Source organism: Spea bombifrons, chromosome 4 (genome assembly GCF_027358695.1).
Source record: "Spea bombifrons isolate aSpeBom1 chromosome 4, aSpeBom1.2.pri, whole genome shotgun sequence".
NCBI classification, from domain to species: Eukaryota; Metazoa; Chordata; class Amphibia; order Anura; family Pelobatidae; genus Spea; species Spea bombifrons.
This window is the reverse complement of record NC_071090.1, coordinates 111,998,511-112,018,577: the sequence shown is the minus strand read 5'-3', so window position 1 is coordinate 112,018,577 and position 20,067 is coordinate 111,998,511. Positions and strand designations below refer to the sequence as shown.

At 53.5% G+C, this 20,067-nt stretch overlaps 1 protein-coding gene and 1 long non-coding RNA gene across 2 annotated transcripts; one reads left to right on the top strand and one right to left on the bottom strand.

Annotated features, from left to right (window-relative positions):
- Positions 1-379: 379 nt before the first annotated feature.
- On the top strand, positions 380-11,463 carry LOC128492482 (insulin receptor substrate 1-like). The gene is made up of 4 exons (XM_053465062.1): positions 380-901; positions 3,565-3,854; positions 4,299-6,165; positions 10,847-11,463. Exons 1-4 carry the CDS (start codon positions 577-579, stop codon positions 10,852-10,854), a joined length of 2,490 nt encoding a protein of 829 aa, XP_053321037.1. The 5' UTR covers positions 380-576; the 3' UTR covers positions 10,855-11,463.
- A 7,201-nt stretch (positions 11,464-18,664) lies between these two features.
- On the bottom strand, positions 18,665-20,067 carry LOC128492494 (uncharacterized). Its single transcript, XR_008354099.1, has 3 exons — positions 20,032-20,067; positions 19,301-19,383; positions 18,665-18,798 (listed from the first exon to the last, which is right to left on the bottom strand). It is a non-coding gene; the product is annotated as an uncharacterized LOC128492494 (long non-coding RNA).

The window sequence follows — 20,067 nt, the reverse complement described above, 5'->3', positions numbered from 1 at the left end:
TTTTTAATTTTTTTTTTTTACCCCGAACTCTAAATAGTCAGATTTTTTTCTATTTGGGGTGATGGCGCTTTGGTTTATTCATAAATTCTGATTTTAATTTTTTTTTTTTTTTGAGGCCTGGTGGAAAAAAAACCTATTTTTTTCCTTATTTTTTTTTTTTTTTCTTACAATGCAATTGTGCTACTTATAAGAGGGGGGGTACAGCTTCTTCAGAAATAAGCTTTATTATCAATTAAATTGAGACTTTGTAGCAATTTTTTCCCGAATCGGAGAATGAACTTTCAAAATAAATCAGCGATACGTCTTTTTTTTGGTGAAAGTTGACTTGTTTGGACAATTTTTGCAAACCTTCAACAACTTTATTTAAAGGTTCATGGCTTATTGTGAAACGATTGGTGCTGTTTTTTTTCCCCCCCGGTGCTTTTATCAGTCGAGGGTCGTCCATAAACTGACTTACATGCAACTTTCTGGACTATTTAATCTAATTTTGGCCTGTTTTTGAGGTTTATGGGCAAAAAAATCCATCAACCTTGAGATCGTAATAAGCCGGAATCGGTGATTTTGGGTTCCCGAGAGATGGAGGACGTGAAGAAAAGCGGTTATTTGCGGAAGCAGAAGTCCATGAGGAGGAGGTTCTTCGTTCTCCGCGGCGGCGGATCGCGAGCTCCTGCGCGGCTCGAGTACTATGAGAATGAAAAGAAGTTCAGGCTGGTGGAAGGATCTGGGGGTCCCCGCGGGACCCTCAACTTGGAGGAGACAATCGGGGTGAATAAAAGGGCGGACGCCAAGAGGAAACATCTACTGGTTCTCTACACGCGCGATGGTGGCCTCACCGTGTCGGCCGAGGGCGAAGAAGAACAGGAGGAGTGGTACGGCGCCATCATGGAGCTCCTGGCGCAGGGTAAAAGAACCCTACGTGTGTGTGTGTGTGTGTGTTGTGTTGGTGTGTAGCGAGGGATCTGCACCCAGGTGGGTGCGGTAAGGTTAGCCGGGTCGGGACACTTCGACCTTCTGTTATTATTCTGCGGGTAACCGGACCATGCCGCCAGCCTCGGGCCCCATCAGGTTAGCCGAGCGTCATATGGGACCCATATTTCATGGCAGTGTTAGAACCTAGATCGGCCCCCGGCTAGCCGTTAGTCAGTCGTTGGTCTCGTCTTAGATTCAGGAGTCGTATGTCTATCCCATGCATGTTAAATCCCCTCGCTGTATTACCCTCTACCACTTCTGCTGGTAGGCTGTTCCACCTATCCACCACCCTCTCGGTAAAGTTCTTTATTCCTGCTGTGTACTTAAGGCAGGGAATCCACGCTCCGTTGGCTTAAATGACCCTGATGAATGTGGCATTTCTCCCAATGGAAATTAGATTTCCAGTTTCCATGAGCCCCCCAGATTAATAGAGTTAATGCCAGCGGATGCCCCCCGCCCCGGCACAGATTTGGCTTTAAATGTGTGGCGTGGACACGCACCAAGCTCACGGTCCGCATGTAGTCGGAACTTCTGGGGTTCTGTTTGCCCAGATTTTCCACAGCCCGTTCCAGGAGTAATTTGGACGCCGGGCCGAGACCTTTATACTTGGAAAAGGAGGAATAATACGCAGAACAGGATAGAGGGGGAGAAGGGCGGCCGTGTAGCCGGGATCTCGCTTATAGACGAGTGAAGAGGGGACTTGGGAGCATTAATAACCCCACAGAAGTATACGTGTCATGGCGTAGTAGTGTGTCTGCGCTGTGTATATGTGTTGTGGTGTAGTAGTGTGTGTCTGCGCTGTGTATATGTGTTGTGGTGTAGTAGTGTGTGTCTGCGCTGTGTATATGTGTTGTGGTGTAGTAGTGTTTCTGCGCTGTGTATATGTGTTGTGGTGTAGTAGTGTATGCGCTGTGTATATGTGTCGTGGTGTAGTAGTGTGTGTCTGCGCTGTGTATATGTGTCGTGGTGTAGTAGTGTGTGTCTGCGCTGTGTATACGTGGTGTAGTAGTGTGTATCTGCGCTGTGTATATGTGTTGTGGTGTAGTAGTGTGTGTCTGCGCTGTGTATATGTGTCGTGGTGTAGTAGTGTGTGTCTGCACTGTGTATATGTGTCGTGGTGTAGTAGTGTGTGTCTGCGCTGTGTATATGTGTTGTGGTGTAGTAGTGTGTCTGTGCTGTGTATAGGTGGCGTGGTGTAGTAGTGTGTCTGCGCTGTGTATAGGTGGCGTGGTGTAGTAGTGTGTGCCTGCGCTGTGTATGTGTCGTGGTGTAGTAGTGTGTGCCTGCGCTGTGTATACGTGGTGTAGTAGTGTGTGTCTGCGCTGTGTATAGGTGTCATGGTGTAGTAGTGTGTGTCTACGCTGTGTATATGTGTTGTGGTGTAGTAGTGTGTGTCTGCGCTGTGTATATGTGTAGTAGCGTGTGTCTGCGCTGTGTATGTGTCATGGCGTAGTAGTGTGTGTCTGCGCTGTGTATATGTGTCGTGGTGTAGTAGTGTGTGTCTGCGCTGTGTATAGGTGGCGTGGTGTAGTAGTGTGTGTCTGCGCTGTGTATAGGTGGCGTGGTGTAGTAGTGTGTGTCTGCGCTGTGTATGTGTCGTGGTGTAGTAGTGTGTGTCTGCGCTATGTATAGGTGGCGTGGTTTATTAGTGTGTGTGTGCGCTGTGTATACGTGTCATGGCGTAGTAGTGTGTGTCTGCGCTGTGTATATGTGTCGTGGTGTAGTAGTGTGTGTCTGCGCTGTGTATATGTGTCGTGGTGTAGTAGTGTGTGTCTGCGCTGTGTATATGTGTCGTGGTGTAGTAGTGTGTGTCTGCGCTGTGTATAGGTGTCGTGGTGTAGTAGTGTGTGTCTGCGCTGTGTATACGTGTCATGGCGTAGTAGTGTGTGTCTGCGCTGTGTATAGGTGTGATGGTGTAGTAGTGTGTAAGGGGAGGCTGATTCCCCCGTATATACCCCAGTAATGCCCCCATGGCTCTCAGGGCCGCGCTGTATGCCCCGTAGTTTTGGGGTACTTCTCTCCTTTCTCACTCACACCCCACATTGATTTCCAAGGCTGGAAGTAAAACTCCTGTTGCCATGGCGACGGGAACAGTGCACGTTAAAGGTGCATTGCTATGGAAACGCTGGCGTCATTGGTTTTGTTTTTCTGCAGATGGTCCCTATATTAACTCTTGACCTTCTGAGTCACAGCCGCTTTGGAGCTGCATGCGTGTGCGTTGCTGTATGTACGTGTACAAGCATCGTCATACATATGTATACAGCCGGGCCCTGCGCAGAAACTCAAGTTCCATGGACGCCTTTGCTGCCCCCCAAAGTCCCAAGCCACGGCCAGCGTCAGGTGCCTGGGCAGGAAATTACCCCAACGGGGCAGGTGTAACCGGCTCAGAGCCTCGTGTTACCCCTTCGCACCCGCCGGGGCTTTTGTAACCGTTGATAGTTACCCTTCCAGCAGCTCGGCCCTCCATTTGGCGATATGGCACCGGGAGAGTGCGCGTGTTTGTGGCATGCGCGTGGCGGGTCTGTGACTCTCGGTTGGGCCGACCAGAAAATAAGGAGATTCTAATTCGTCTCGTGCCGTGTGTTTCTTCCCCAGCTCGATGCCTCTCTTCCTCCCCGGAGTCCACGGTGTGGCCGGGTCCGGCGTTCAGGGAGGTCTGGCAGGTGAGTGTGCGCCCCAGGGGCCTGGGACAGAGCCGGAACCTCTCTGGCATTTACCGCCTCTGCCTGACTGAACGCACCCTGAGCCTGGTCCGCCTGCGCGCCGACGCGCCCTCCGTCACCCTCCAGCTGATGAACGTGCGGCGCTGCGGCCATTCCGACAACTTCTTTTTTGTGGAGGTGGGACGCTCCGCCGTCACCGGCCCCGGGGAGCTCTGGATGCAGGTAATGTTGTGCCTATGGAGGAAGGGACTTAATTAGCATCGCCATAAAGCGTCAGCTCAGTGTGGTGATTGAGCCGGGAAACTCACCCCAAATATCACATGACTGACAGCAACGGCGGCTCCAGGTCTGCAAATAAAGGGGGTTTATTGGGGGAAAATGAGATAAAACCAGGTTTTTTTCCCCAATGCCGACCTACATTTTAACAAAACGGGAGGGCCGCACATCACCCCAATCCCTGCTAAAATACATTTTAAAATATCTGCTATTTTTAATTTAACTCTCATGACCCTTGGCCGGAGTCCATCCCTTTCCATTGTTGGGCTAATCTACCGAATATTTTAGTGTTAAATCCCGTTACGCTGACCCGTAGGTAATATCACTCAGGTGTGTTGCGCATGTTCTCAGGTACTTGTTAATTTCCGGCCTGCTTAATGTTTTTTTTAGGTGGAGGACTCTGTTGTCGCCCAGAACATGCATGAAACCATATTGGAGGCTATGAAGTCCCTAAGTGAAGAATTTCGTCCACGGACCAAGAGTCAGTCTCTCTCCTCCACACCTATCACTGTGCCATCACGACGCCACCTTCCTAACCCTCCCCCACCCAGCCAGGTGGGTTTTTCCCGGCGTTCCAGAGCGGAAGCCAATCCCGAGAGTTCTCTAACCACCAAATCCCACTCATCGCCTAGGGATCACAGCCCGCCGTCCCCAGAGGAAGAAGAAGAGAAACGTTCACGGATGGAATCGGCCCAACCGCTGGTTGACAATGCCTCGGCCTCTTCCGATGAGTACGGTTCCAGCCCCAGCATGCTCGAGACCCCAGCCTTCCTCCCACCATCTCCTGTGTCAGGAGGAACCAACTACATTTCAATGGCACAAGACGGGAGGAAGTCTTTAGTGGTGGACACGAGCACTTCCAACATCGGAACGGCAGAAGAGGAAGGAAACCGGGTCGCGCATTTTGACGATGAGGATAACTATGCCATGATGGGCAGAAGCGATCGTCGTGAAGCTGGTTACATGCCCATGTTACCTGGCACGAGGTGTCAAGATTACATGCCTATGACACCCAACAGCATTTCCCCACCCGCTCCTTTGGAACTGGCAGGATATGTGATGATGTCTCCACTTGGCAGCTGTTCTCCTGAGACGGAGAGGACCAGCTGGCCACCCTCTGGAGAAATTTCTGTTGGCAGCGCAGACAGCCACTCCTCGGACTACATGAACATGTGGCCGTTGAGTCGTTCGGCCTCCAGCACGCCACCTCCGCAGGAGTCCGCTCCGTCGTCTTTTGGAAAGCCATCAAGAATCCCTGCCTCCTATCGTTCGTTGCCTCGTTCCTACAAGATGGACCCATCGCACCTTGCCCACACCTCAGGATCCTCATCTTCAGACAGTCTGGAAGAGGCGAGTGCCGGGAGGAATCGCAGGCCTCTCAGTGTTTCTGTGGATTCTTGGAGGACCACCACCATGATGGGGAACTATTGTCGACCTCCCAGCCCCGGAGAGTATGTTAGCATCCACTTCAGAACCCATCAAGAGAGGACAACCTCTAAAGACATAGACATTCCTCCGCAAGAATATATTGCCATGGAGATGCAGCACCCCCAAGCATCCAACGGAGACTACACCGAAATGGTTTTAGGACTTAATAACGTCCAGCCTCAAACAAAACCAACCTGTGGACCTACCACGGAGAAGGCCTTAAGGCCTATTACAGAAAACTTGTTTGTCTCGATGCCAGCCACAGAAACAAAAATGAGACCTGCCATGGAAAAGTCTGTAAAGCCCTCGACAAATAAAGACTTTTGGCCGGCGATGACCACAGATAAGACCTTTCGGCAGAAGATACCCAAGGAAATGCTGTATCCTAACGCAAAATTGGCACCCGAGGTCTCCCCAGACGGTGCTTTTGGGCTTCTAGAAAAAGCCTTGGCCGCACGACCAGCCATTGAGGATGGGGAGATGAGGCCTCTGGTGACAGCCGTCGCAGGATGCGGTCTCCTCAAGGGGATGGATCGTGTAAAAGCAGTGAGGAGCGACCCTCCTGCCCGGGCAAGACACTGCTCTGATACCCTCGCTTCTGCCTCCTCCTGTAATGGAAATCGCCTGCCAGCTGAGTCTGGTCTCAATTATATTGACCTTGATCTGGCCAAAGATGGAGGGACGATCCCTACGGCTGCACTTGTAGGCACCACGATGACACAGGCAACAAAAAGCTGTCCACTGGGGGCCACTCCCTGCAGCAACATGTACGCCAGCATTGATTTCCAGATGTCAGGGGAACTGAGGAGGAACAGCAAAGACGGGACAGGTATGATAATGCATGACTGCTGTGGAAAAGCAGAGTGACACTACAACACTGATTGGATGGGTTATTGAGTCTGGATGGAGGGGCAGTGACAGAGCTGTGTGTGTGTGCGGGGTTAGTATAGGAATAGCAGAGAGGGCTGCGGGGCAGGATGGAGGGGCAGTGACAGAGCTGTGTGTGTGGGGGGGGTTACTATAGGAATAGCAGAGAGGGCTGCGGGGCAGGATGGAGGGGCAGTGACAGAGCTGTGTGTGGGGGGGTTAGTATAGGAATAGCAGAGAGGGCTGCGGGGCAGGATGGAGGGGCAGTGACAGAGCTGTGTGTGTGTGGGGGGTTAGTATAGGAATAGCAGAGAGGGCTGCGGGGCAGGATGGAGGGGCAGTGACAGAGCTGTGTGTGGGGGGGGTTAGTATAGGAATAGCAGAGAGGGCTGCGGGGCAGGATGGAGGGGCAGTGACAGAGCTGTGTGTGTGTGGGGGGTTAGTATAGGAATAGCAGAGAGGGCTGCGGGGCAGGATGGAGGGGCAGTGACAGAGCTGTGTGGGGGGGTTAGTATAGGAATAGCAGAGAGGGCTGCGGGGCAGGATGGAGGGGCAGTGACAGAGCTGTGTGTGTGGGGGGTTAGTATAGGAATAGCAGAGAGGGCTGCGGGGCAGGATGGAGGGGCAGTGACAGAGCTGTGTGTGGGGGGGGGTTAGTATAGGAATAGCAGAGAGGGCTGCGGGGCAGGATGGAGGGGCAGTGACAGAGCTGTGTGTGTGGGGGGTTAGTATAGGAATAGCAGAGAGGGCTGCGGGGCAGGATGGAGGGGCAGTGACAGAGCTGTGTGTGGGGGGTTAGTATAGGAATAGCAGAGAGGGCTGCGGGGCAGGATGGAGGGGCAGTGACAGAGCTGTGTGTGTGCGGGGTTAGTATAGGAATAGCAGAGAGGGCTGCGGGGCAGGATGGAGGGGCAGTGACAGAGCTGTGTGTGTGGGGTTAGTATAGGAATAGCAGAGAGGGCTGCGGGGCAGGATGGAGGGGCAGTGTCAGAGCTGTGTGTGCGGGGGGTTAGTATAGGAATAGCAGAGAGGGCTGCGGGGCAGGATGTAGGGGCAGTGACAGAGCTGTGTGTGTGCGGGGGGTTAGTATAGGAATAGCAGAGAGGGCTGCGGGGCAGGATGGAGGGGCAGTGACAGAGCTGTGTGTGTGGGGGGGTTAGTATAGGAATAGCAGAGAGGGCTGCGGGGCAGGATGGAGGGGCAGTGACAGAGCTGTGTGTGTGTGTGGGGGGGGGTTAGTATAGGAATAGCAGAGAGGGCTGCGGGGCAGGATGGAGGGGCAGTGACAGAGCTGTGTGTGCGGGGTTAGTATAGGAATAGCAGAGAGGGCTGCGGGGCAGGATGGAGGGGCAGTGACAGAGCTGTGTGTGTGCGGGGTTAGTATAGGAATAGCAGAGAGGGCTGCGGGGCAGGATGGAGGGGCAGTGACAGAGCTGTGTGCGGGGTTAGTATAGGAATAGCAGAGAGGGCTGCGGGGCAGGATGGAGGGGCAGTGACAGAGCTGTGTGTGTGGGGGGTTAGTATAGGAATAGCAGAGAGGGCTGCGGGGCAGGATGGAGGGGCAGTGACAGAGCTGTGTGTGTGTGGGGGGGTTAGTATAGGAATAGCAGAGAGGGCTGCGGGGCAGGATGGAGGGGCAGTGACAGAGCTGTGTGTGCAGGGTTAGTATAGGAATAGCAGAGAGGGCTGCGGGGCAGGATGGAGGGGCAGTGACAGAGCTGTGTGTGTGTGGGGTTAGTATAGGAATAGCAGAGAGGGCTGCGGGGCAGGATGGAGGGGCAGTGACAGAGCTGTGTGTGCGGGGTTAGTATAGGAATAGCAGAGAGGGCTGCGGGGCAGGATGGAGGGGCAGTGACAGAGCTGTGTGTGCGGGGTTAGTATAGGAATAGCAGAGAGGGCTGCGGGGTAGGATGGAGGGGCAGTGACAGAGCTCTGTGTGTGGGGGGGGGTTAGTATAGGAATAGCAGAGAGGGCTGCGGGGCAGGATGGAGGGGCAGTGACAGAGCTGTGTGTGTGGGGGGTTAGTATAGGAATAGCAGAGAGGGCTGCGGGGCAGGATGGAGGGGCAGTGACAGAGCTGTGTGTGTGTGAGGGGTTAGTATAGGAATAGCAGAGAGGGCTGCGGGGCAGGATGGAGGGGCAGTGACAGAGCTGTGTGTGTGCGGGGTTAGTATAGGAATAGCAGAGAGGGCTGCGGGGCAGGATGGAGGGGCAGTGACAGAGCTGTGTGTGTGGGGTTAGTATAGGAATAGCAGAGAGGGCTGCGGGGCAGGATGGAGGGGCAGTGACAGAGCTGTGTGTGTGTGGGGTTAGTATAGGAATAGCAGAGAGGGCTGCGGGGCAGGATGGAGGGGCAGTGACAGAGCTGTGTGTGTGGGGTTAGTATAGGAATAGCAGAGAGGGCTGCGGGGCAGGATGGAGGGGCAGTGACAGAGCTGTGTGTGGGGGGTTAGTATAGGAATAGCAGAGAGGGCTGCGGGGCAGGATGGAGGGGCAGTGACAGAGCTGTGTGTGGGGCAGGATGGAGGGGCAGTGACAGAGAAAAGTTCCCTAAGCACTCTGGGAGGTGCAGGTGGATACCGGTGGATAATTACCGCGCTACAGCCTGTGACGGTGCTACGTAATAAATAATATTCAGACGATCACAAGTAATACCAATACCTGCATACCTTGTGTCCTAATCTGCATGTCTCCGCCCAGAACTCCCAGAGTGCTCTGGGCTCTTCGTGTGGCTGGGAAGTCAGAGCGTTGGCACGGAGCGCGTTATATTTTGGCTGCCAGGCTGTTTCTGGAAGGTTCTGTCTCTGGTTTGCTCATAATAAGCAGACTGAATATTTCTTGTTTTCTTTTCCTCTCTTGCCCCGTTTTGTCCTCCATCCCCCCACTGTCTGCCCTTTGTGCTTCAACCTCTTATATTTGCCCCTTAAACATTGTGCCCTAACCACCCTTTGTCTTATATTTGCCCCTTTCCTCGGCCATAAACGGTGTCTTTAAATATATTCTCTGATCACCAGAAAGGAAATTCTGCCGGTAAACAAAGCGCCTTTTATTCCTTTTCCCTCTTTATTTTTTTCTGAAATGAATAAAAAAAAATATATATATATTTTCCATGTTAGAGGCGGGGCTATTAGGAGAATAACGGGTTAATTTATAGAGCCGTTTCCTGCTGTTTCTATACACATTATCGGGGCTTTTAGGGCCGTAGAACCCTGCGATCCCCTCATACCCAGTAAACATTCTGACCTCCTAGAAAAGAGGGGCATCAGGGGAGGAGAGAGGGGCATCAGGGGGGGAGAGGGGGACATCAGGGGGGGAGAGATGGGACTCAGGGCTTTGGAGACCACAGAGGGACATTTGGGGGATGTTTTGTCTGTTTCTACGGCCCCCTGCGTGGGTTTCGGGGCCCTTGTGTGTCTCGCAGGCTGGGGCACACGTGGCATTCGCGGCAGCCTCGAGCTGCGTTTCACCTGTTACCATCACCCGCCCAATGCCCCCCCCCCCGCGCGCCCCGGGGGTCACCCCAGCCCCTGCCTGGAGGTTATTTATGACCGGAGCAGATGTGGAGGATTTGAGAGGGGAGAGAAGGGGGGGGGGTCACAGCTGTGATGTCAGGGGGTCTTCCTGTGGGGGGTGGGAGGCAATCTGAGACCTACTGGGACAGACGCTTCTATACCAGCAGCTCAGTAATAATCTGCCCTGTTTATTGCCCCTGTGTGCAGATCAGCAATAATCTGCCCCGTAAAAACCGGCCCTCCTTACGGGTCCTGGAAATAATCTGCCCCCTTAACTGCCCTCCAATTCAGCGCATGCCCGGCAGATACCATCCAAAATACCCCAATGGGGCATAAATATGGGGGGGTCCATAGAGGGCTTTAAATTGTCTCAGTGGGTTAAGGTGCAGTCCCACTGCTTCAGCTCGTCGGTAAGCGATATATCTATTAGACAGCAGCCACCCCACTTGGGGTACTTTGACTTAGTACCCCCAATATTTTTTTGACTGCTGTTCGCTGGGTATGGGGTGATTTCTTTTTATTTTGTGTATTTATTCCAGCAGCGACCCCGGAATCTGAATGTTTTAGGTTGTGAGCTCCCCATTCTGTATATTTTTTATTTAATAATCTACCTGTTTACTGCCCCTACTCTTGGGTCTTTAATAATCTGCCTTGTTAACTGCCCCTGCTCGGTGATAATCTGCCCCATTAACTACCCCTGTGTCCAGCCTACTCATAATTTGCCCCATTTACTGTATCTGGCTAAATAATATTCTGCCCCAACATCTCAGTCGCCAATAATATGCTGCGTTAACTACCCCGGTATCTGGGGAGGGGGGGCAACTGTGTAATAATTTAGGAATTTGCTCTGCTGCCTACCTCCCCCCCCACTGTCCAGCTTTTTAACCTCTTAATCACCAACGGGAGGAACTTTATAAAGAGCTGCATAGATCTGTGTGGCTGCTGAAGGGGTTAACACGCGGAGTACATTCCCTTGATTAATGTATGTATTTTTTTTTTAAGTGACTGGCCCTCTGCGGCCCCCCCTCCCCCACCCGTGCTGGAAATTACCCTTCTCTTTACTTGCAGAAACCCGCACTTTGCCGTCTTGTATAATGGGGCTTTTGTCTGTTTTTTTTTCTCTCCCCTTAGAGTGCTAGATCCCCGTCACGGCTGGAGACCATGCGCGGGAGCCCCCCCGGAGGGGACACGGGGCAGGCGTGGAACCACGTGGAAGATTCTGTGTATTTGCACTCAAAAATCCTACACGAATTTTTACGACGCGTCTGTCTTTCGTTTAAATTTTTTTTTTTTAAAGTGCCTTTTTTCCCATAAAATGGGAATCCGTCACCGATTTCCGGGTTTTGCCGACGCCGGGCCGCAAAGCCTTACTGTGGAGTATCCACGGATACGGCGTAAAGAAAAATGTGCAATTTTTATGTAAGGAGTTTCAGGAAGTTGTGTTTTTTTTTGTGCTCGGTGGTAAAGCCATATTTAACCAAATCACCCTTAATTTATGGGGGTCCGCGGTTTCCGTCCCACCGCGCGCTCCGCGTTCCAGACTGTGCATTCTGGTATACAAGGGGTTAAAAGCAGAGCGTTTGTGATGGACAGGGCCTAAATACCCCCCCCTTGGGGGTCCAAGACGGGGTACACGGAAGCTGCTTCAAAATCCGGTACAAAATGGCCGCCCTCTTAAAGCGGTACAAACAAAAAATAAATAATAAAAAAATGTACGCTATTAGAACGTCACAAAGTGACTAAAACGGCACTGAATTGCCTAAAATGTTAAAAAAATATATATATTTGTGTTTCGGTGGAAAAAATCGGCACTATTACTAATCACTTTAATTTTCGGTGGGGCAGCGGCGGGATTTTGGGATTTTCGCCCCAACCGACGGGGGTCGTCTGGAGTTTTTTTTTTTTTTTTTTGAAGAATTTACTGAAACCAAAAAAATATATAGAATGTGTGTTGAAATAATATATAGGAAAGGTAAAAGTATTATCGGCGAGACACTTTTTAGGATGAAATCGAAGTTTTTGCACACGGATGATCGATCGGCTCGGGGGGGCAGACGGCGCGCCGACCGGCGATCAAAAGGTCAGAAAAATAACGTTGAGACTCGACAGGGTGAGCTGTTCTCCCTCCACCCCCTGATTTTCGTGATCGAATGGAACATTCCAAAAACTGAAGGGGCGGGACTGATAGAATGATAACAATCTGAGCCAATGAGGATCCTCCGTTCCTCGTGTCCCCCCTCCCCCTCCCGACCATTGCCTATAAAGGAACCCGATGGCACCGCTAAGACTTTTTGGACTTCTCACGGAATGGCTGCTGCTCCTCGTTACTCGCGGATCCTCGGCGATCGTCACATAAGCTACGTCTATAAAGAAATGAGTTTTGGGGCAAATTACTAAATGTTGTTTCTGGTTCTGGGGGGGAAAATGTTAAGTTGATGAATTTTTCGGCAGTTGAAATGTTGGCGTCGGTTCTAAATCCGGCGCGGAAAAATCTGCTTAATATATTAAAAGTTCATGATTATTGGCTGCGCGTTTTCATTAATGGAAGTTTAATGTATTTGGTCCGCCATGGTGCGGAGGGGTGTGGGCACAGGGTGAGAGGGGGGTTATGGGCACAGGGGTGAGGAGGGGAGGCAAAGGGTTACAGAAGCTGTTAATGCTGAGGTCGGTCTCTGCGAATGATATAAAGGTCTGCAGCAGAGTAGAGGCGGAGAGCGCAGCGGCTGCAGTTTAATGTTAGAAGAATGGGGGAGAGCGCGGCGGCTGCAGTTTAATGTTAGAAGAATGGGGGAGAGCGCGGTGGCTGCAGTTTAATGTTAGAGGAATGGGGGAGAGCGCGGCGGCTGCAGTTTAATGTTAGGAGAATGGGGGAGAGCGTGGCGGCTGCAGTTTAATGATAGAAGAATGGGGGAGAGCGTGGCGGCTGCAGTTTAATGATAGAAGAATGGGGGAGAGCGCGGCGGCTGCAGTTTAATGTTAGGAGAATGGGGGAGAGCGCGGCCGCTGCAGTTTAATGTTAGAAGAACGGAGAGCGCAGCGACTGCAGTTTAACGTTAGAGGAATGGCGGAGAGCACGGCGGCTGCAGTTTAATGTTAGGAGAATGGGGGAGAGCGCGGCGGCTGCAGTTTAATGTTAGAAGAATGGGGGAGAGCGCAGCGGCTGCAGTTTAATGTTAGGAGAATGGGGGAGAGCGCGGCGGCTGCAGTTTAATGTCAGGAGAATGGGGGAGAGCGCGGCGGCTGCAGTTTAATGTTAGAAGAATGGGGGAGAGCGTGGCGGCTGCAGTTTAATGTTAGGAGAATGGGGGAGAGCGCGGCGGCTGCAGTTTAATGTTAGAAGAATGGGGGAGAGCGCGGCGGCTGCAGTTTAATGTTAGGAGAATGGGGGAGAGTGCGGCGGCTGCAGTTTAATGTTAGGAGAATGGGGGAGAGCACGGCGGCTGCAGTTTAATGTTAGGAGAATGGGGAGAGCGCGGCGGCTGCAGTTTAATGTTAGAGGAATGGGGGAGAGCGCAACGGCTGCAGTTTAATGTTAGAAGAACGGGGGAGAGCGCGGCGGCTGCAGTTTAATGTTAGGAGAATGGGGAGAGCGCGCGGCGGCTGCAGTTTAATGTTAGAAGAATGGGGGAGAGCGCGGCGGCTGCAGTTTAATGTTAGGAGAATGGGGGAGAGCGCGGCGGCTGCAGTTTAATGTTAGGAGAATGGGGGAGAGCGTGGCGGCTGCAGTTTAATGATAGAAGAATGGGGGAGAGCGCGGCGGCTGCAGTTTAATGTTAAGAGAATGGGGGAGAGCGCGGCCGCTGCAGTTTAATGTTAGAAGAACGGAGAGCGCAGCGACTGCAGTTTAATGTTAGAGGAATGGCGGAGAGCACGGCGGCTGCAGTTTAATGTTAGGAGAATGGGGGAGAGCGTGGCGGCTGCAGTTTAATGTTAGAAGAATGGGGGAGAGCGCGGCGGCTGCAGTTTAATGTTAGAAGAATGGGGGAGAGTGCAGCGGCTGCAGTTTAATGTTAGGAGAATGGGGGGAGAGCGCGGCGGCTGCAGTTTAATGTTAGAAGAATGGGGGAGAGAGCGGTGGCTGCAGTTTAATGTCAGGAGAATGGGGGAGAGCGCGGCGGCTGCAGTTTAATGTTAGAAGAATGGGGGAGAGCGTGGCGGCTGCAGTTTAATGTTAGGAGAATGGGGGAGAGCGCGGTGGCTGCAGTTTAATGTTAGAGGAATGGGGGAGAGCGCGGCGGCTGCAGTTTAATGTTAGAAGAATAGGGGAGAGCGCGGCGGCTGCAGTTTAATGTTAGGAGAATGGGGGAGAGTGCGGCGGCTGCAGTTTAATGTTAGGAGAATGGGGAGAGCGCGGCGGCTGCAGTTTAATGTTAGAGGAATGGGGGAGAGCGCAACGGCTGCAGTTTAATGTTAGAAGAATGGGGGAGAGCGCGGCGGCTGCAGTTTAATGTTAGGAGAATGGGGGAGAGCGCGGCGGCTGCAGTTTAATGTTAGGAGAATGGGGGAGAGTGCGGCGGCTGCAGTTTAATGTTAGGAGAATGGGGGAGAGCACGGCGGCTGCAGTTTAATGTTAGGAGAATGGGGGAGAGCGTGGCGGCTGCAGTTTAATGATAGAAGAATGGGGGAGAGCGTGGCGGCTGCAGTTTAATGATAGAAGAATGGGGGAGAGCGCGGCGGCTGCAGTTTAATGTTAGGAGAATGGGGGAGAGCGTGGCCGCTGCAGTTTAATGTTAGAAGAACGGAGAGCGCAGCGACTGCAGTTTAACGTTAGAGGAATGGGGGAGAGCGCGGCAGCTGCAGTTTAATGTTAGGAGAATGGGGGAGAGCACGGCGGCTGCAGTTTAATGTTAGAAGAATGGGGGAGAGCGCGGCGGCTGCAGTTTAATGTTAGAAGAATGGGGGAGAGCGCGGCGGCTGCAGTTTAATGTTAGGAGAATGGGGGAGAGCGCGGCAGCTGCAGTTTAATGTTAGAAGAATGGGGGAGAGCACGGCGGCTGCAGTTTAATGTTAGGAGAATGGGGAGAGCGCGGCGGCTGCAGTTTAATGTTAGAAGAATGGGGGAGAGCGCGGTGGCTGCAGTTTAATGTTAGAAGAATGGGGGAGAGCGCGGCGGCTGCAGTTTAATGTTAGGAGAATGGGGAGAGCGCGGCGGCTGCAGTTTAATGTTAGAGGAACGGGGGACGCAGATTATCAGGAAATTAAAGAGTTTTATATGTCCGGCTTGGAGGAGAGAAGAGAGAGAGAGACTTACATGTAACGGAAGGAAGTGCTTCACTCCGAGGGTAGTAGATAATTGGAGCTGCCTCCCAGCCGAAGTGGTAAAGGCTAACCCAGTGCATGGGATAGACATAAGGCTACCTCACTATAGCACCTGACCAATGACTGACAGCGGTTTAAACCCCCTCCATCCGGAAAAATGTCACTCTGATTCCAGGCATCGCTGTATAACCTCGCGAGGGGGAGGGGTGGCAGTAAAAATAACATTTTCATTATTTCACCCACTTTTTACCGTTTCTGTGAAAAGTTCCCGCAGCACTCGGGCGCCTTTTTATTTTAGTGCAAAGTGTTTATTTTGGAGATTAAACATTGGGTGTCGCGGTGAGAAAAATAACTTTACAGGGTGCAGATTTTGTTTTAGATAAACAGATTTTAGTTAAATGATTAATAAACATAAAAAACCACTTCTTTAAACAAATAAGAAAAGTAAACAAGCGATCGGGGAGGAATTACTCCCTCTAGTGGTCAGAGAGCCGGAGGAGGCCGCAGACGGCTTCTACCTCCGCCGAGGTGAGAGGAACGGAAACGGCGCATTCTGCCCCAAAACCCGTAGGGCCGGGATCAGGGCGATCTCTGGCCGCTGGATTCCATGACGTAGAGCAAGGATCTCGGTAATCCCCGGTCACAGGATCACTTAGTGTAGGATAAGGATCTGGATAGTCTCTGGTCGCCGGATCCCCTGACGTATGGCACGGATTTTGGTGATCACCGGTCACCGGATCCCACAATGTAGGACAGAGATATTGGTCATTTCTGATTATTGGATCCCATAATGTAGAGCGAGGATCTTGGTAATCTCCGGACGCCGGATCCCCTGGTGTAGGGCAGGGATGAGGGTAATCTCCGGTCACTGGATCCCCTGGTGTAGAGCGAGGATCTTGGTAATCTCCGGACGCTGGATCCCCTGGTGTAGGGCAGGGATACTGGTAATCTCCGGTCGCTGGATCCCCTGGTGTAGGGCAGGGATATTGGTAATCTCCGGTCGCTGGATCCCCTGGTGTAGGGCAGGGATATTGGTAATCTCCGGACGCCGGATCCCCTGGTGTAGGGCAGGGATATTGGTAATCTCTGGTCACCGGATCCCCTGGTGTAGGGCAGGGATATTGGTAATCTCTGGTCACCGGATCCCCTGGTGTAGGGCAGGGATATTGGTAATCTCCGGTCGCTGGATCCCCTGGTGTAGGGCAGGGATATTGGTAATCTCCGGTCACCGGATCCCCTGGTGTAGGGCAGGGATACTGGTAATCTCCGGACGCTGGATCCCCTGGTGTAGGGCAGGGATATTGGTAATCTCCGGACGCTGGATCCCCTGGTGTAGGGCAGGGATACTGGTAATCTCCGGACGCTGGATCCCCTGGTGTAGGGCAGGGATACTGGTAATCTCCGGTCGCTGGATCCCCTGGTGTAGGGCAGGGATATTGGTAATCTCCGGTCACCGGATCCCCTGGTGTAGGGCAGGGATGAGGGTAATCTCCGGTCACCGGATCCCCTGGTGTAGGGCAGGGATGAGGGTAATCAATAGGATCTGGTTTGGTTGTACATGGATGGTCTCCCAGCTCACCGGACGGGCCGGGGGTTGCTGTAGTTGGCGCATAAACACAGGGAGACATGATTGGAGGGGGGGTATTAAGGCGGAAACAGCCGAAAACCTAAAAAAAATAGGAAATGTTAAAAAGATGGGTTTGCCCCTCCCCCTACGGGGTGACACGGGGAGCTGGGAGTCCGCCCCTCCCCCTGCGGGGTGACCCGGGGAGCTGGGAGTCTGCCCCTCCCCCTGCGGGGTGACGCGGGGAGCTGGGAGTCTGCCCCTCCCCCTGCGGGGTGACGCGGGGAGCTGGGAGTCTGCCCCTCCCCCTGCGGGGTGATGCAGTTTGCTGGGAGTCTGCCCCTCCCCCTGCGGGGTGACGCGGGGAGCTGGGAGTCTGCCCCTCCCCCTGCGGGGTGACGCGGGGAGCTGGGAGTCTGCCCCTCCCCCTGCGGGGTGACGCGGGGAGCTGGGAGTCTGCCCCTCCCTCTGCGGGGTGACACGTGGAGCTGGGAGTCTGCCCCTCCCCCTGCGGGGGGACACTCACATTCTGCGCAGCCGGTGACAGGCAGTTGTAGACGCGGTGTCCGGCGCTCAGCGAGGGGTCCGTGTAGAAATAATCTCCGTTGTTAATATTGAAACCTGAATGTACAGAAAATACCGGTAAATGCACAGTAGTAGTAGAGATGAGGCCGCCGACTCAGAGGAAAGGTTTGGGTCAGTAACCCGCGGGGTGCAGTAATGGCAGGTTAGGGGCATATTTAATATAACGCTGTTTACACATAAATAATATATTTCTATAACATATATAATATATATATTAGAGACCCCCCTCCTGTGTATCACATGGGAGCGGCCGTCTGAACTTCATGTGGGGTTATTCCTCCCCATTAAGTTAAGTTGCTGACTGGTTCAGGCAGGGTTAATATAACAGTGAATGGAGGGAATGGATCAGATAATGCTGCTTCTGCCACCGGCCCCACATCCCACGGGGTTAAACAGTCCCTGATTTCTACAGCCGGGGATCTGGAATATTCCGGATCAATCTATTCGGTCGCTGCACCCGGAGCCGCGCTCGCCGCTATCATCCAGCGGCCATTGTGTGAGTGCACTCACTGAGCAAACAGCCGCGCGACTCTGTTTACAGGGTACACAGCGTGAGAGAGCGCGTGAGAGAGCGCGTGAGAGAGAGAGGGAGAGCGGGGGGAGAGAGAGAGCGGGGGAGAGAGAGAGCGGGAGAGAGAGCGGGAGAGAGAGAGCGAGCGGGAGAGCAGGGGAGAGCGGGAAAGCGAGCTGGAGATAGAGCGTGAGAGACAGAGAGTGGGAGAGAGCGCATGAGAGAGTGAGAGAGAGCAGGAGAGAGAGCAGGTCCAGGCCGGCCATCCGGCAACCCGCTCACAGCATGCGGCATAAAGTGCAGCCACCGCCCACGATGACATCATCGGGCAGCCATTGGCCTTAAAGTGCCGGAGCCGCCTCCCGGTCCTCAAGGGCCTGTTTTGGAGATATTTTGTTTAAAAGCCTTGGGGAAGCTGAGACCGGCGGCAGCCGGTGGCAGAGCCAGCATTATCCAATCCATTTCCTGCCCCGAGGGGTAAATTATAGGGTGGAATAATCCTGAGGGAGCGGAGAGCGGGGGCAGAACCCGTGAAAAAGAACCGCCCCCGAGAAATGAAGCTGAATTACAGAGAAGAGCGCAACACTGGGGATGGCATGCCGGGGGAACGCTCGGGGTGGAGCACTGGGCCGGGTGAAAGCTCGGGGGGGAGGCTCGGGGGGGAGGGTCGGGCCAGGTGGACACTCGGGGGGGCGTCAGGCCAGGTGGACACTCGGGGGGGGCGGTAGGCCAGGTGGGCACTCGGGGGGGGGGCGGTGGCACAGTTGGACACTCGGGGGGCCAGGTGGACACTCGGGGGGGGGGCGGTGGCCCAGTTGGACACTCGGGGGAGCCAGGTGGACACTCGGGGGGGAGCGGGTGAATATGAAATCTTTACCTTCTTCCAGCTTCTCGTGTAGCCAGGGGGACTCTGATTTCTGGAGTATGGCCACGGCTGCGTAGTAGGCTTCAAAGGAGGGGTGGTAGATTGCCCTAGAGGTCTGGCTGATGGCTGAACTCCCCAGCGCCCTTCCACCTACAAAGAAAGAAACCCCTCCAGATGGTATCTCCCAGCGGGGGACGTTGGTTCTGGGGATCTGGATCGGATGCTCACCTGTGCAGGTAAAACCCCAGGGGGTCGGGCAGAGGGGACGTTCTTCGGTGTCTGTAGAGTCCTCTGCAGACCTGGACACAGGAGACATCATACAGGGAGACATTTTACTTTACTGAGAGGGTGGTAGATAAGTGGAACAGCCTCCCAGCAGAAGTGGTAGAGGGTAATACAGTGAGGGGATATAAACATGCATGGGATAGATATACGGCTCCTGAATCTAAGACGAGACCAACGACTGATTAAGGTTTGAGTCTTTACAGACGGGGGCCGGAAGGGGCCGATCTGCCGGCAGAGCCTGAGTTTGTAAGTTTCTATAACACAGTGGGGGTTATTTCCGGGCACCTCTAGGACTGGCGCAGGGGGCCATAGCTCCAAACCTCTAGGACTGGTGCAGGGGCCATAGCTCCAAACCTCTAGGACTGGCGCAGGGGGCCATAGCTCCAAACCTCTAGGACTGGTGCAGGGGCCATAGCTCCAAACCTCCAAACCTCTAGGACTGGCGCAGGGGCCATAGCTCCAAACCTCCAAACTTCTAGGACTGGTGCAGGGGGGGTATTGGTGATCGTCTCTCACCCCGAGTCGCCGTCACTGCCTTCCTCTTCGCTCCAGTCTCCATCCTCATCGTCGTTCAGGCGGCACGCCGGCTCCCAGGTCATCTATCAACAAGGAGAGGGCATCAAATACCCCGGGGCATTATCTAAAGGGGTAACAAGCCAGAAGGTAATGGGGCTCATGATATAATGACTGGGAAGGCAGGGGTAATGGGGGGCAGCGTAACATTACTAGGGGCAGAGGTAATGGGGTGATGGGTAATATTATTGGGGGGCAGGGATAATGGGGTGCATGGTTTAACATTATTTAGGGGGCAGGGGTGCATGAGGTAGCATTATTTAGGGGACAGGGGTAATTGGGGGCAGGGTAACACTATTAAGGGGGGTTATCATTCTGTACAATGGGGCAGTTGCTGTAATTCCTCCATAACTGCTCCACATGGCCTTCCCACCAACCGAGCTTTAAATGCCCCTCCTACAACATTTGCCCCCCAGTTCCCTCAGACTGCTTCCAGCCCCCACCAGAATGCATCACGGGGTGAGTACTGGTTAGGAGTGTGATATAACTCACACTACCCTCAGCCAACGCCGCACTGATGGTGAGGCGGACCCCAGACTATAATATGCCCCAAAATCCAGCTCGGGCCAAGGGAGCCGGGGGGGGCAATTCTAGGCCAGGGGAGCCCTGGAGGGAGGCCAGTCTAGGGCCAAGGGGGCCCGGGGTAAATGTAACAATAGTTCATCTTGGGGTACTTGATGCTCCGCAGAGGGTCTCCGGGTGGACGCGCT